The sequence below is a fragment of the Silurus meridionalis genome, chromosome 14 (assembly GCF_014805685.1).
Source record: "Silurus meridionalis isolate SWU-2019-XX chromosome 14, ASM1480568v1, whole genome shotgun sequence".
Lineage (NCBI taxonomy): Eukaryota > Metazoa > Chordata > Actinopteri > Siluriformes > Siluridae > Silurus > Silurus meridionalis.
Window position 1 is genome coordinate 21,050,066 of NC_060897.1, and position 16,607 is coordinate 21,066,672.

Here is a 16,607-nt window from a genome sequence, read left to right on the forward strand (position 1 = left end):
TGCTCATTCTGATGAATAGTTTAGCGCGAGCCGCCATGTTTTGTTGCCTTGCTGATATTCAGGTAGCCGTGACCTTTTTCTATTGAGCGTCCGGAACCTTTCGGATCAAAGCCGATCGATTGCAACAAAGCCGAGGCTCTTGTTGGTCCATCCTGAAGGGAAACACCTCGAAAAGGCGCAGCTCGAGTTCGACCCCGTGGCCTTTTTGTGTTTTTCCTAAAATACCTGAGCGGATTGAAGTGTGGTTTCCTTTGGAAAAGTGAAGTCTTAAAGGGGGATTAATCAATTCATTCATTTTTTTTTTTCAAACCCCAAAACACATTTAAAACAGATTCTTTTTCCTGAATGTTTCTGTGTGTGTAAATGTAAATGGATTGTTTTGCGCTCGGGTTCTAATTAAAGCCAAACGCTGCCACTTCAAACGGGTAATTAATTGGACCAGGTAAAGCTGATTGGACAAATGAAGTCTACGCATAACGCTTCATTAGCTAGAGGACGTTAACTAGGAGTCTTAATTAAATCGCCGCCTGTGGATTCACGCCTGCGTTCAATAAAACGAGGAGGACCGCGGATAGAGCAAGAGCTCATGCAGGAAAACACGCTTTTAAAGATTATTACTCGTCCGGGATCCCGTTGAAATCTCGTGATGGGAATCCTCGCAACGATCCTCTAACCTGCAGTTAAAAGATCACGGCTTTGTTCCGTTTAGTTTACATCATCCACCAGCTCCGCATCAGACTCGCATAAAGAGAAACATCCAGCATGAGGGAATCAGGATATTCTACTTCTGTTAGCACACACACACACACACACTATATGGACAAAAGTTTGTGGACATCTGATCACATTGGGTTTGGTGTGCATCCTTTATATTTAACAGGTGTCCCAATACTTTTGTCCATATAGTGTTAAGGTGTGTATATATATACGCCCACACACACACATATAACATATAGTGTGTGTGTGTGTGCTGTCCTCCTATTGTGTATGTATGTGTGTGTATGTATATATACTGTATATATATATATGTGTGTGTGTGTGTGTGTGTGTGTGTATGTATGTGTTTGTGTGTATGTATGTGTGTGTGTGTATATGTGTGTGTCTGTGTTTGTGTGTATGTATATATATATATATATATATATATATATATATATATATATATATATATATATATATATATATATGCTGTCCTCCTATTGGTGGATTTTATTGCAACCCATTTTTTTACATTACATTAGCTTTCTTTTTAATCGTCAATAAACACCGCCTCCTACTTTCATAACGAGATTTCTGACTCATATCCAATCACATTTATTCACCCCTGTTTCCAGCTGTTTCTTGTAAAGCGTGTTATTTGTAAGAATCTGAAGCTTGTAGCCAGAAAAGTGTAAAAAAAGGCAACCTGGTGCTAATCAACGTAGGTTTTACTGTATCATCACGTAAACTTTTATTGTATTTGGGTCTCCGTTTTGATCAGTAAACCGTCACTGAGATGTGTGTGGGTGAAGGTTTGTGTATTTGGAGTTGTGAGATGGGTGAAAGGCGCACCGTACCTGTCGAGTTTGAGTCTCTGGGCGAGGAGTCTCCAGTCGGCTCCGTTGGGGCACGGCGTGTCCAGACTGCTGCAGATCTTCTGCCGGATGAGGTAGGGGATCTGAAATGCACTAGGGCCGGCCAGAGCCGGGCTGCTCTTATCCACCAACAGGAGATCAGCATCGAGTGGCCTGGTGTCCTGCACCATCGCAACAACAAAAGTACAGTGAGCTGAGATTTCTATATTTAACTATATCAGACAATGACAGTAAATAATAGACGAATTGAATTCAGGTAGAAATCCGAGCGCACGTACGCATCAATGAAGTCGCAGCTCATTTGTTTGCAATTTGCTTGCACGTTTTCGTCTCAAGTGAGGGCGCTTGTAACGTTGAAGCGTTGAGTGTAACTAAACGAGTGAAACTCAAACAGACAAGTGAACTCTCTTTCTAGCGGCGGATTTATTGATCAAGATCTTTTACTGGGAAGCAACAGAAATTCTGCTGATGCTGCAATAGCAGTTTAGTTAGCGTGTGAATGTCCTTGTCTTCTTAAGATTCCTCACTAATTAGCCAGGCTAAGGGTGATCACCAAGACCACTAGGGTCTTTCTTTATTACGTTATACGGACATAAGTTTTGGGACATTTGACCTTTTCAGCCATACGTGCTTCTCTAAACACAATTGTTTTGAACATCTTAGCATGTGGACGTCCCTTCTTTTGAACTAGGAGACCCAAACCTGTTCCAGCATGACTCATCCTGGGAGGTTCCATGGGATGTTGAAAAAACCCACAATCTTATGCTCAGGTCTCCACAAACCTTTGCTCATAGTGTATATCAGCAGCAGTGAGACAAAAGTCAGATATTAGTAAATATTGTGGTTATTGTAATTTGAGCGAAACTTTTCCTCAGGATCGTCATAGGAACGCCGTTTGTCTGAAATCCGACGGTTTGCTGTATGAAAGGCTTTTCTTTAAAGCGCCAGAGATTTTTTTTCTATTTTCAGGAGTGCGGATATAAATCATAAATCCACTTTCAGCTCTATTTTACGCTTTGTGCTCATAACCCTTCTGCTCCAAATAAATGTTTACTTAGGACCGGTTTCCATGGCAACTGCACCGGCAATGCAAGTTTTTTTTTTGGGGCGAATCCGTACCTACTTATTATCCCGAGCTATAATGCGGATGTCAGTCAGTCAGCTAAAATGGATTCGGATTGAAGTGTTGAGTCTTTGGGGATTCATTATCGCCTGAGCATGGCGGAAATATTTAGGAGCACTTCTCCGGCGATGTAACCGGTGGAGTGTTTGCTAACGAGTCGGGTTGCGGCGCAGGTGACGAGCGACTACACCGTGGGGTGTAAACAGCCGCGTTACCTTGGAGATGTTGAAGTCGAGACTGAAGCTCTGGCCTTCGCCTTCCACCTGCCACACACACAGCGTGCAGGAGAGCTCGCACGTGCTCACGCCCATCCGCTCCAGCGTGAAGGCGCAGTGCAGGCTCCGCTGTGTGCCGCTCCAGATGTGATAGAACGGGATCTCCTGTACATAAACACACACACGCATAGAGGGAACGACATGGGAATGTGTACACACACACACACACACACACACACGGTCACACACCCTATAATATTATTCTACTGTATATCCTGTTTAAGAAAAGGATAGATGTATGAATAGACTGGTTAAATGAGACTTTGGATGGATGGATGGATGGATGGATGGATAAATGGAAATACTGGAGAGAAAAAAAAAAGAGACAGAGAGATAGAGAGATAGAGGTGATGGAGAGATAGAAGGGATGGAGAGTTGAACATGAGCTGTAGGAGTCAGTTTGTATCTCACACTCAGGTCACAGCTTACAGCGAAGGTCTGAAGTAAATTATCTTAGAAGAAGCAGCCGTGTGTGTGTGAAAGGGAGAGAGAGTGAGCTTTAATTACCAGACAAGCAGTAAGTACTAATCTAAAATAAAATGGGACAAATATGATGCCATTACTGCAGTCATTTGAGAACATTAACCGTTACACATTGTGAATCACAGGAACAAACACACTAATGATTTTATGATGACGCAGTAACACACACACACACACACACACACACCTTTCTCTGTTTATTAGCTTTGCAGCAGATTTGATTAAGGTCATGACTGCAGGCAGCCATCTCTAAACTCCTTTTTCATATCCCTAACCTCAACTATGTGTTTTGTGCCTATAGGGGGAGCTGTTGCTCAGTGTGACTATCTCTCTCTCTCTCTCTCTCTCTCTCTCTCTCTCTCTCACATGCACACACACACACACACACACACACCTCGCTACATTGAGCAATACTGAGATAAGAGATGAGGAGTATGTGTCCAGAGCACTCCTACACCTCTGCACTGTGCCTTCAACTTATTCTCCCATGAGAATCTGTGCACCATCTCTCCTCCAGCTTGCTAAAATCCACACACACACACACACACACACACAGACTATAGGAGGAGAAGTGAAGGAGGAAAGTATTTCTATGCAGCTCTATATTTAACTCCCTTCACAGCCAAGAGCTGCACTGAAATCTGAAGGAAGTGAGCGTTTAATCTGCTGCATGTCCACTTCCTGCTCTTCACTCCGACTTCTGACACACTCACTCACTCACTACTCGTTTATGAGAGCTGTCCGTCTGTCGCTCTCGGTTTATCTAGCTATCTCTGTGTCGATCTGTTCCACTGTCAATCTGTTTATCTCTCTATCTACTTGCCTGCATGTCTATCTATCTATCTGTCTCTCTATTTCTAGCTGTCTATATGCATGACTGCATCTTGTGTCTTTCTGTGTCTCTAGTTTGCTGTCTATCTTTTTAGCTTGTCTCTCTATCTGTCTATCAAATTTCTGGTTTTATGTCCAGCTCGCTATACATCTGTCTGTCTTCCTGTCTCGTTGTCTCTCTGTCAATACATTTGTCTGTTTGTCGAGCTGTCTCTCCGTCTGGCTATCTATCCATCTGTCTGTCTGTCCCTTTACATGTCTGTGTAACTGTCTCTCTGTCTACTTTTTTGTCTGTCTGTTAAACTAGCTATATATTTGTCAAGCTATCCCTCTATCCATCAATATACCTATCTGTCTGTTGGGATGTCTATTGATTTGTCTATCCATCTATCTGCATATTTATTTGTTTGTCCATCTAGTCTTCTATCAGTCTGTTTAACCTTCCATCCATCAATCCATCCATCCATCCATCCATTAGTCTCTGTCTGTCTGTCTGTCTGTCTGTCTGTCTATCTATCTATCTATCTATCTATCTATCTATCTATCTATCTATCTATCTATCTATCTATCTCATACTTATGTCTATCCTCATAAGCTCATACCTGTTTACCCGCCTTCTACCCTCTGTTGTTCTTTCATTCTCTCTCTCATTCTATCGCATCGTTATGTAAATTTTGCTCTTCAGGTAGCACTTATTGTATTTCTGTCGTCTCGGCCATGGAGAGATTTGCGGCTCAGCTACTTGACCTGTAATGGAGTTAGGTTCCATCGCCACACTTTCAGAAACGATCCTAATGAGGCCAAACCAAAGAAATATCCCATTAGAAGACTCGCCAAGGCAGAACGGTGCAGCTTTAAAAACCTGATGCTGGCTGGAGCGACGTATCAAGAGCCCTTTTAAATGTGGCGCCTGTGGGGAAATCTGCTAAACTCCTGCTCTCAGAGCCAATGATCAAACTCAGGCAGTGGAACGTCTATGCAGAGCTATGTAGAGGAGAGAGGGAGAGATAGATGGTGAAAGAGAGGGTGAAAGAAAGTGTATGTGTGTGTAGGGGGCGGAGGGGGGGACAATAGCTGGGGGGCCATTTAAAGGATAAATAAGTGTAATAGCCAGGGTGAGGGAATGAGTTAGCTTCTGCGAGTTGAGCAGAAAAAGCGAGAAAAGAGAGAAGGAAGAGTGAGAGGGGAACGATAAGGTTTCTAGTAATGCTTTGTAGAGCCAATACTAGTCTATAACCTCATGTGAAACGTAAAATAAAACACTGGTGATACTGCCTTTATTTAGTTACACAGATCCCTGAGACAAGAAATCCATCAAGCTCCTGCTTTCAGTAATGTTTTGGTTCTAGATTCGTTTGTCGCATCAGGAGATTTTAAGTACTTTCACGAATACTTGCAGTTACAGTGACACCTCTTATTATATATCAGGCTGCAAGTCAACAGTTCATTCTTGATGTTGATGTGTTGGAAGCAGGAAAAATGGGCAAGTGTAGGGAATTGTGTAACTCTGTTTTGTACAAGTGATGGACAGATGCCTGTGTCAGAGCATTTCCAGACGGCAAGGCTTTTGGGGGGTTGCTCCGGTTGGTATCTACCAAAAATAGTCTGTTAAAGGAAAACTTTTGACCCCCCCGAGGCTCACTGATGTATCTGGTTCGGTCTGGTCCAATAGCAGAGAAGATCTGCACAAATTTTAGAGCGTACGGGTGTCCGGGGGTGGTAAATGGGGTAGTGTAATGCTTTGGGCAATGCCGTGGGGCCATGCACTCGTGTGGATGTTATATTGACACATACCACCTGCCTTAATATTGTTGCAGAACAGACTGCAAAATCCCCTCAGGAATGGTTTCAGGAACCTGACAACGTTGTTGCCTGTGAATTCCACAGACTGCTTTGCAGCCGATTATCCGTGGGACGTACAAGACAAACAAGTCCAAACCATGGAGACCCCACCTTGCAACTTACACGATTTAAAGCGGCTGCTGCTGACGTCTTGGTACCACGGAATACCTTCAGAGGTCTTTTGGAGTCCATGCCTTGAAAGGTCAGAGCTGTATTGGGGGCCTAAGGGGGACCTACACAGTAACGTTATGGCTGATTTTAAATTCCACTCCAGGGGTTGTCAACTGAAGGAATGCTGTCACAGCAAATTATTTCAGCAGAGCGATTCCAAAAATACTGCAGCGGAGCTGATAACTGTCCGGAAGGGGAAAGTAAACTGACCATAGTTCAGCAACTCTAATTTTATGAATTTGATCATATTCTTATGCAGTTGTGTGTGTTGGGGGGTTTCTGCTTTGAATTGAGGCATCAGTTTTTTTCAGTGCCTGTATTACCGTGAAGCACAACTGTCAAAGAGACACTTCAAATTGCCTTCTTTGTAGTGAAGAATGAACAATTAAAACATGAAACACTTCTCCTCCTAATACAGTCGAGAGTCATGTACTATTCCTACCTGGTAGGCGTTGAGCAGCTTGCTCCTCCACTGAGCCTGTGGCAGGTCGTGGATGGAGAGGCGCAGGTTATGGTAACTGTCTTTGAACAGGAGAACGTGTGGCTCGTCAATGAGGCGACCTCCGAGCTGCGCTTCCATCTGCATCACCTCCTACAGAGACGACACAACAACAAACACAGACGACTTTCAGGTACGGTTTTTCCAGGACACAATTCTTACCTGAACCAGTATATTGAAGCATATGTATATATCTAAAAAGCTACCATGATACATGAGTGTCAATACATGTCTTTGGGGTCAAGAAGGGAATATATAACGCAAAGTTCCTGTGCTGCTTTGATGAGCCACTCGTAGTCAGGGCTGTGCATGAGTAAGAAATTAGTTTTGGGAATTTGCACTCGTACATCAAACCTCATAACCTTAGGCAGGAAAGCAGTCCAATTACTGGCAGGAGCTGTAGCAAATCAGGAGAGGGAAAAGAACAGGTACAATATTTTCTGTATTTGTGCCCCAGTAAGGTAGTAAATGTGATTGGTTACTTAAGAAGCGTTTTCTTGTATCTGTACTTTAGTACAGTAGTTCCATTTGGGAAGACTTTAATTTCACTACATTTCAAAGTCAAATATCACCTATTTTTCCCTCAAGTACATTTACTTGAGGAACATTATGATAATTAATGGTCAAACGCGCGCTCTGTATGAACTCGTTTTGATTGCTACTTATTTCCAACATACAGTTCAGCGTCAGTTCAACGGCAAGCAGAACATTTAGAGAGGAATAAATGAGGAAACTCCAGACTCGAACTCGCCACAACACACGTGGCTTATTTGCTTGATTTATTTGATGTAGTTGAAAAAGAAGGTTTGGGGTTCATGATCATTGTAATAGATATCAATCAGTGTTTCACTCGTTAATATCATTCTATTCATTGATCGGTCTTTTCTGAGTCTTTCAAGTGTCTTGTGTAAAAAAATAAAATAAATAGAACATCATACATTTGAAGGCAAAATCTGTGGTATTTTTACTCAAGTGAAAGTTTAAATGGACACTTTTACTGGAGTCGTATTTTACCGAGTCGATTCCCACTTTAACTCGACTACATAGTTTGCGTACTTCATCCACCACTGATCATTAGCCAGCTGTGAAAGAGTGTTTACAAGTCGAAGAACATTGGTGTGTAGTTTAGTTTGCTTCATTTCCTTTTCCTATTAGCTTTAAATGCAGTACTACGTGTTGGACCTTTACAGCAACTTTAGAGAAATTCTGACTCAGGTGTCAATTTTAAATGTATACATTTATCCTGAAAGAGCAAACCAAATGTCATGATTTGAGAGCAAATCCCTGAGAGGAACAAAGCTGTAGGGAAATTATCTTCCTCTGGTTTGACACAAAGCATTGGGATTATAAATGATTCTAAAATACCAAAGTACTTTATAGTCAAGAACCAGAAAATTAGTTTTGACATGAAGTCTACATTGTCCACTCAGAGGTTTAGTTCACTGACGGAGATTTGACTGCAAAGATATCATTGTGACAGAACTGCTTGTCTCAACACAAATTTAGAACCATCCTCTTGGTGTCTAAGCTGCACTCTTCACAGTCATCTCATCTATCTTCAGGTTGCCCATGTGGAGGCATCTTAAGCAGCGACAAGGTGTTTCCAATTAAAGAGAACTCCACTCAGAAGGGTTTTAGTAATGGATCATTCTTGAGAGCAGGGGAACCTGGTATTTTAGTGAAAGCATATTTTCTTTCTTGAATTAATTTTTTTTTTATTTTTGTTGATGCTCATTTTAAAAGACAAAAGTCCTACGAGACCTGTCACTTGCAGTGGGACTTTGTGGCTTTCTGGTTAAAGCTTCGCCTCTGGTCTCGGAGGTTGCTGGTTCGAATCCGGCTTGTCCCAACCCTTGGATGGTTCATTGGTAAGTGGTGAAGTGTGGCTGTGTGTGATGGCAGTTGGAGGTGACAGGTGTCCGAGTGAAGAAAGAGGGTCTGAAGTAAATGGTGCTTCAGAACCCCAGAAAAAGTGTGGGTGATAGTTTTTTGGCTGAATTTTCTATATATGCAAAACTAAGTCCATACTTTTTTTTTTCAGTGCTATAACCCCTTCAACTATTCTTTGCCAGCTCCGGGGGGGCAGCTGCCCGGATATTGCCCCCCACCTTGTGGGTTACGCCCTTCAACCATCCTCTACCTTGTCCGCATCACTTTCCTTGTTGTGCCATTCAAGCCATTCCATACCTTCTGATAGTACCTTCCTTGTTGTGCCATTCATGCCCTTCCACACCGTCTGGTAGCACCTTTTTTGTCACGCCATTGCTTCGGAACCATCTTCACCCATATCCAGGAGACCTGGCCAGGATTCGAACTGGCAACCTCTCAATCCAGAGGCAAAGCTCAACCAGATGAGCCACAGAATCTCACACTTAATGCTGCTTAAATATCACTTTTTAGTTTTAAATACATAATTGTGGAGTTAAAGGCAAGCCAACGTGAGCTCCAAACCAAAGATGTCACGCAGCAGAGCCCATGACATTAACCACTACACCACTGGAGGACAAAGTCAGCTCATGCTTATTGGACTTTTGGCTTTGAGAAATGGCCAACAGCAGCTTTTAGCTTAATAAACAACTCCACCAGCTGCTGGAATTGAACCTGCAGCCTCTGTGTTGAAAGGTGAGCGTTTTACAAGAAAGCCACCAAAGCCATTGAAGAACTGTGCCGCTTGTATGCCTTTTGCATTTGCAATGAACACCCGACGTATTATAATAACATTTGGCTAAACATTAGAGCAGATTTGAATCCACAGCCTCTCCAGGCGCAGACGAGTGTTTTACAAGAGCGCCACAGATTCCTACTGTAGAAGAGGCTCTTGTAGGCTTTTAAAAACAAACACTAACACCGTAACGCTGAGAATAATAAGCTAAAAAGAACAGCGGATTTGAACCGGCAACCTCTGCGTTGAGAGGCAAGAGTTTTAGAAGAAAGCCACCGAAGACCGTGGAATGCAGGACCTCTTGTAGGCCTTTTGCACTTCTTGTAAAACACCAACGCCTCAAGTATAATAATAAAAATAGGTTAAAGACTAAGCTGGATTTGAACCAATGACCTACGCATTGAGAGACAAGTGTTTTACAAGAACGCCACAGAGATGATGAGACTCATGAAGGCCCATCATAATGAACATCAACACTCTAATTATAATTATATAAATTAACTATACAGCACTCTGGTTTTGAACTAACAACCTCCCCATTTTGAGGTGAGTGTTTGACAAGAGCACCACAGACTCCTAGCGTTGACGAGTCTCTCGTAGTCCTTTTAAAAACAAACAACAACACCGTAACTCTAATAATAATAATGGGCTAAACGGTATAGCAGAATTTAAGCCGCAACCTCTGCGTTGAGAGGCGAGCGTTTTACAAGAAAGCCACCAAAACCCATGAAATGCAGTGTCTCTTGTAGGCCTTTTGCACTTCTTGTAAAACACCAACACCTTAAGTATAATAATAAAAATAGTCTAAAGCCCACATTGGCTTTGAACCAATGACCCATGCAATGAGAGACAAGTGTTTTACAAGAAAGCCACAGAAGCCTTGCATGGGTGAGGCTCTAGTAGGTCTTTCAAAATAAACACCAACACCCCAATTACAATTAAATAAATTGACTAAGCAGCACACTGGATTTGAACCAATAACCTCTCCAATGGAAGGTGAGAGTCTTATAAGAACACCACGACGCCTTGCGTCAAATCTCGTCTTGTATGCCTTTTGCATTATATACAAACCCCAACACCCTAAGGAAAATAATAAAAATAGGCTGTACGGCAGATTTGAACCCATAAGCTCTGCTTTGGGAGGCGAGTGTTTTATAAGAAAGCCACCAAAGTCTTGGGTTGCAGAGGCTCTTGAAGGCCTTTTAAAAGAAACACCAACATACTAATTATAATAATATAATTTGACTGAGCAACACCCTGGATTCAAACCAACAACCTCTCCATTTAGAGGCAAGTGTTTTATAAGAACACCACTGAAGCCTTGCAGCAATGAGGTTCTTGTAGGCCTTTAAAAATGAACTAAATGGCTAAACAGTGCTCTGGATTCCAACCGAAATCCTCTCCATTGGGATGGTTTGTTTGACCACCATTATAAATGAAATGGATGCAGCTCATTGTTTTCTGAGCCTGGGCTGTGTGGCTTTATAGTACTTTCATCCTGTTTGTAGCATAGATACCATAGACAAACAGGTCTGTAGCAAGAGCTACACTGGAAAACAAAACCCAATAACTGCCCATAGGCATCAATTATAGGGATAACTCAAGTCAATTTTCAGTGTGAACATAAAATCTGGAATTAAACCGCTCATGAGACTCTAAGCAGATATGAGTAGGGGTCAACCGAATGAGGGTGGGTTCTCTTCCTCAGGTGTTCCTACTCACAGGTGAGTCTTTAGTAAGAAAGCCTGGCTGACCCTAGAGGTGTGTCTCAGAACTGCACTCCCAACAAAAAAAAACAGGTATCCATCTGAGTGGTCGCTTGCATTTCTCCAGGTGGGAGTAATCATTCAATCATCTTGAGAAACTACCTGCTAGGAGTTTAATTATGGCTACTAGTATGTTCTGTTTAAGTATATATATTTTGGAAAAACAAAAACCCTGATGCTAATCGCTGCACTACTGTAGGACAGGTGATGTGATTGCACGGTGGGATTTTTTATGGTGTAAAAAATATTAACAAATGAATGAGTGTAGCAGGTTTGAACCAGCAACCTCTGGATTGAGGGGTAAAGAGTTTACAAATAAGCCACATAAGACAGCATTAAGATGAGATTTGTTTTAGGGCCCTTTATTTCCAGTCAACAGGAACTTCATCAAGAAATTACTATTAATAATGTAAAAACGATGGCTGATTTTATTTTTTTTAATGTCTGAACCTTTACAGACATCCTGATGCAATTAGGCTTTTCTGTCTTTCTGCAAACAGGGCATTTTGAATGAAAACAAAAATACAAATACAGAATGTGCACCAGTTTTTTATTTATTTGTGTTTGATTGCTTTTTTGTAAGAAAGCTTAACAGTAATAGTTCACTGTGCTTCTGCATGAGATTAGAGGGGGACCCCAACAACCAAGTGTCCGGTTTCCTCCTTTTCCCCTGGGCGACATCCAATCATCAGAGCTGTGGTGGTGTAAATACAGCAACCAATAAATACAAACAAAACACGAAAATTGATGCATGCGCAGGGATGAACAGAAACAGGTCCGGTTTAGCTGCGCCACACATTTTACTTTAGTGTGTAATTTGGGGACCAAGCAGGCGCACACAAACACACACACAAAGCTTTTGCTATAGGTGACACTCATACTTTCTGTCCCACAGAGCAGAAGACTCACCACTACAAGAAATTAAAGTTTGGACAAGTACCACTTGTACAGCACTCCATGGCTGCCTCATGCTGGCACTGCACTCGTGTTCGAAGCGTTCTGGAGGCACGAATATGAAGCTAATGTGCTGGAAGGAACGCGCTCTGGAAGGGCAGATGGATGAGGCCGTATGGTGTAACGGCTTTACTGCGCGAACGCCGATGCACACGGATTGAATTCGGAGAGCGAGTCTAATTAAGATGGAGAATCCGGCCGATTCTTATCTGCGGCGCCGTTTCCTTTGCGCTGCTCACTTCAGGCTCGGCCGGCTTCAATTATAACGGTAAGGAAGCCGGTAATTATCGATTTGAAACACGGATCCTTGCGCCGCTGCAAACTCTTTCAGGCTACGCGTGTAACGCGGTGATCAGATCGCGGAGGCTCTCCGCTCCCTAATGAGGACGTAACGAGCCCCAATTTTAAACATGTCCCCTCACGGAAACACTTTCAAACCAGCCATTTAGTCTTCAGATGGAGGAGTGGGCGTCTTACAAGCTGCACTCGTGTCCTTGTGGCGGGGACCAGGGGTCAGAGGTTATCTCCCCAGTCGTCCGGGGGTTCGCGCGAGTCAATAGCAGAGGCCAATCGAATGTGGAGAGGCGTATAATCTCTCGATGTGTGGCTTTTACTCGCACAAAAGGCTCCAAAGCTCCTCGTTTAGCTCGGTCCTCTTCGAAGCACAATTACTCTTCGGGGCGGGAATTAGCATTGCAAATGGCGACGAGTGAACTTTGATCCACATTCTGACCCATCAGCAGATCGAGCCGAGAGGCTGCCAATTATCCCATTATGAAGCTTTGGCACCCTGAATACCGATGCGGACGTCCCGCCAGCGTCCCGAGAGCTCGCGAATTAACAAGCGTGCATAAATCTGTCTGTCTCGATGAATCGTTTTCTTCTCTTTTCTTTTTTTTTTTTAACAACATCACGCCCCAAACATAAAAAAATACTGCACTCGCAGTTTGTGTGTTTGCTTTCCACATGTGGGTTCGACAAAGAGAGTAATGGCCTCCTGTATGCCTCATTGTCTTCCTAATAAATTGCTTTGTGCGACGGCACATTTACTGCAGAGGGGAAGAAAAAAAGACGAGAGAAACGGAAAGAGAACTCCCTAAAACTTTATTTAGTTGAGCGAGGAGGGGAAAAAAAACGCTCGACACCTTCGTCAGCAGATCGGAAAAGATTCGGCGTTTATTTTTCCACCGCAGACGCGAAGGAAGACGAATTCGACGTCGGGTTCTTCGCGGAAGAAAAGAGAGAGAAGATGTCATGTGGAGACGAGTGCGTGTGGGGGTGTTTGCGACGAGTGGGGGGAGGGGTACCGTGTTTTCTTCTTCGATTTTTGTATATTTTTAGAGGCTTGAACGAGGGGAGATAAACACGAGATATAAAGAGGAAAAGTGGAAAGCGCTGATATTGAGGGGAAACTCAAAGAGAGGGAGCGGAAAAATGGATGGAGAAGCAGCTTAGCGTTTTTCGCCTTGAGGTCAGAAGTGTGTTAAGCTTCAGAGGGACAGATAACTGGATTATCGGAGGCCAGGACGCAGCTCTCCGGCTTTTCAGCTTCGTCCGTCCGGTTGCCTCGACTCACTCGCTGCGGCGTCTGATAGACTCGGTCCATCCGGGGAATAGACGAGACCCTTGTATAGTTAATCTTCGCTGTCTGCCTGTGACAGAAGGAGGTTAGCAGCTACGCTAACTCTTAGATGACAAACTGTCCTCGGCCTGAGAAGAAGGAAAGGTTTAAACGTGATTAAGGAAGATGGCGTTTTCAGACAGCTACAACCAATCAAAACGAACCACGTTTTAGAGCAGGGCCTGGGATCGAGCATTCATTACCCAATGACAATCCACGTTTAAATTACGATCTACGAAGCAACAATTGTTCGTACGTTTTCTTCTGACCGTTTCTTTGTCACGTGCAGTCCGACTTTTCTTCAGTTCCCCACTCGCAACTTTAGTTTCCTCCTGTACTCTTTTTGGCGCACAAAAATAGAACAAAAATCTCTTATTAAAGATACACAGAGTCAAAATGAAGAAAAAAACACAGCCAAGAAAAAGTATATATGGACCCAGTGATCTGATTATAGTCTGCTCCGCTTTCTATTGCTTTTTGATTAATAGCTAAGTTTCATCTGCATTACGTGATAAAAAAATAAAACACACACAAAAGGAACAAACAAGTGAAAAAACAAAGGAGAATAGTGTGTGTGTGTGTGTGTGTGGGTGTGTGTGGGTGAGTGAGAGTGTGTGTGAGTGAGTGAGTGAGAGTGTGTGGTGTGAGTGAGTGTGTGTGAGTGTTTGTGTGTGAGTGAGAGTGTGTGTGAGACTCTTGGGTACCTGACGGTTCTCTCAGTGTTCTCAGTTCTCTCAGTGTTCTCAGTTCTCTCGTTCTCTCAGTGTTCTCAGTTCTCTCAGTGTTCTCGGTTCTCTCAGTTTTCTCAGTGTTCTCGGTTCTCTCAGTGTTCTCAGTTTTCTCAGTGTTCTCATTTCTCTCAGTTCTCTCAGTTCTCTCAGTGTTCTCAGTTTTCTCAGTTCTCTCAGTTTTCTCAGTGCTCAGTGTTCTTAGTGTTCTCAGTGCTCAATTTCTCAGTTGAGTGCTTAGTGTTAGTGTAGTGTAATAATGCAGAAGAAACCAGGCTGTGGCGTGACATGAATCTGACACGTGGAAGACGTGAATATTAAATATAGCAGGATTTCAGTCGACGTTCTGCGTCTCGTATTTGGACACCCCTGGTGGGTTTACTGAAAGAGACTGAACGAGACTGAAAGAGACTGAAAGAGATTGAAGACTCCGTCACGGAAATAAAACGACTCTGAAGACGGACGACGCCTATGGACCGAGTCGACAAACAATTCGGGAATTTGTTGGGTTTTTTCCCTGAGCGATGACGTGCAGATGTTCATTATAAAGACGTATCTGCATATAGTTAAGCGTTCCCTCGAGCTGAGCTCGTCTTATTGTCTTTCACTCGTCATCTATTAAAACCTCTCTTCGTCTATGTCACCCTCCTCTCTCTCTCTCTCTCTCTCTCTCTCTCTCTCTCTCTCTCTCTCTCTCTTTCTGATGGATCGAGCCCATCAGTGTGTCTTCCACAGCTTCCCTCATCTCTGATTAATAACTTCGGGTGTGAGCATGGAGGCAGCTGTGCTGTACACACACACACACACACACACACACACACACACACACACACACACACACACACAGAGGGACGAGATGCACTTTGCTCTTGATAAATCATGGTGAAAAAAGTAAGCGCAACACTGTGACGCGTCATTTCTCTCGCTCTCCGTCTGTTTCGTCTCCGTAAAGCTGAGTGTCACATTAAAGTTCACGTCACCGAGCTGACGCTGCGCTTTCCATCCGTCTCACACACACACACACACACGCCATTATGCTCTGCTTTTAGACAAAGGTCAAACTGTCTCACACACACACACACACACACATGACACGCAAGCATTACGCCCATACGCCGAGTCAGCACCCAAACCGCTAGACCTTATCCACATGTTCAGCTGGAGGAAAATCTCAGCAACGTCTCATCTGCAGTCAAGACACGGCGTTAGCTAAATCAGGAACGCCACGTTCACACGCTCGAAGGGAAGGGAAGAGAAGAGAAGGATAAAAGGGAGTAAAGAAGAAAGGATGGACAGAAAGATGGAAGGAAGGAAAGCAAGGAAATGACGAGCACATAGAACAAAAGAATGGATTGAGAAAAGAATGAGTACAGAAGAGTGGAGAACAGAAAAAGATCAAGAGCGCTTTAAGAATGAATAAAGGATGGACAGATGGAAGGAAAGGAAAAGAGAGAATTAAAGGAAAGGAAGGAATGAGGAAGGAAGGAAGAAAGAGAAAGAAAAGAAAGCGAAAGAAAAGGAGATCAAGAAAGCATAGAAGGAAGGAAGAAAGGATGGAAAGATGGACGGAAAGGAAGAACGGCTTCCAAAGCCTAGAAGAAAAGGAGAGAAGGTAGAGGAGAAGGAATGAGACGTTGTGAGAGGAGACCCAAACCTGTTCCAGCTCCATGAAGATCTGCTTTCCATGGGCTGGAGATCTCCTGCTGAAGAGTCAGCACCGGCGCCGGTGCCGGAGAAGAGCGGGCTGCCGTTAAATATCGATCTAATTGGTCCCGTAGGGCCGCTCGCTTATCGAGAGCCTGCGAACCGAAATGTCACCGAGTCCCGAGTGTCACGACGCCGTGCCCCCATCAAACACAGTTACGCTGGTTCTAATCGGGTTTAATTGGGAGATGAAGCGATGCCCTTCCTGCTCCGCCCGGTGATGAGTGGCGTGAAGCTGAGAAGGAGAATGGACACAATCTGTACCACAAGTTTGTGGACACCAGAGCAAACGATTCTACATCCCATTCTTTATTTGCTTTATTTTATAAATAACCTCCACTTCTTCTGGAAGTGTGTTAGTGAAGTCAGGCACTGAT

General features: G+C 43.5%; 1 protein-coding gene across 8 annotated transcripts in view; it reads right to left on the bottom strand.

The window, feature by feature from the left end:
- unc5a (unc-5 netrin receptor A) overlaps positions 1 to 16,607 on the bottom strand; it is a 195,819-nt gene that overhangs the window by 6,663 nt on the left and 172,549 nt on the right. For all 8 annotated transcript variants that reach the window (XM_046866981.1, XM_046866980.1, XM_046866976.1 and 5 more), the window contains 3 exons: positions 6,739 to 6,888; positions 2,910 to 3,074; positions 1,554 to 1,732 (listed from right to left, as the gene is read on the bottom strand). In XM_046866981.1, the coding sequence (XP_046722937.1) occupies positions 1,554 to 1,732; positions 2,910 to 3,074; positions 6,739 to 6,888 (494 nt within the window). The remainder of the gene's footprint in view (positions 1 to 1,553; positions 1,733 to 2,909; positions 3,075 to 6,738; positions 6,889 to 16,607) is intronic.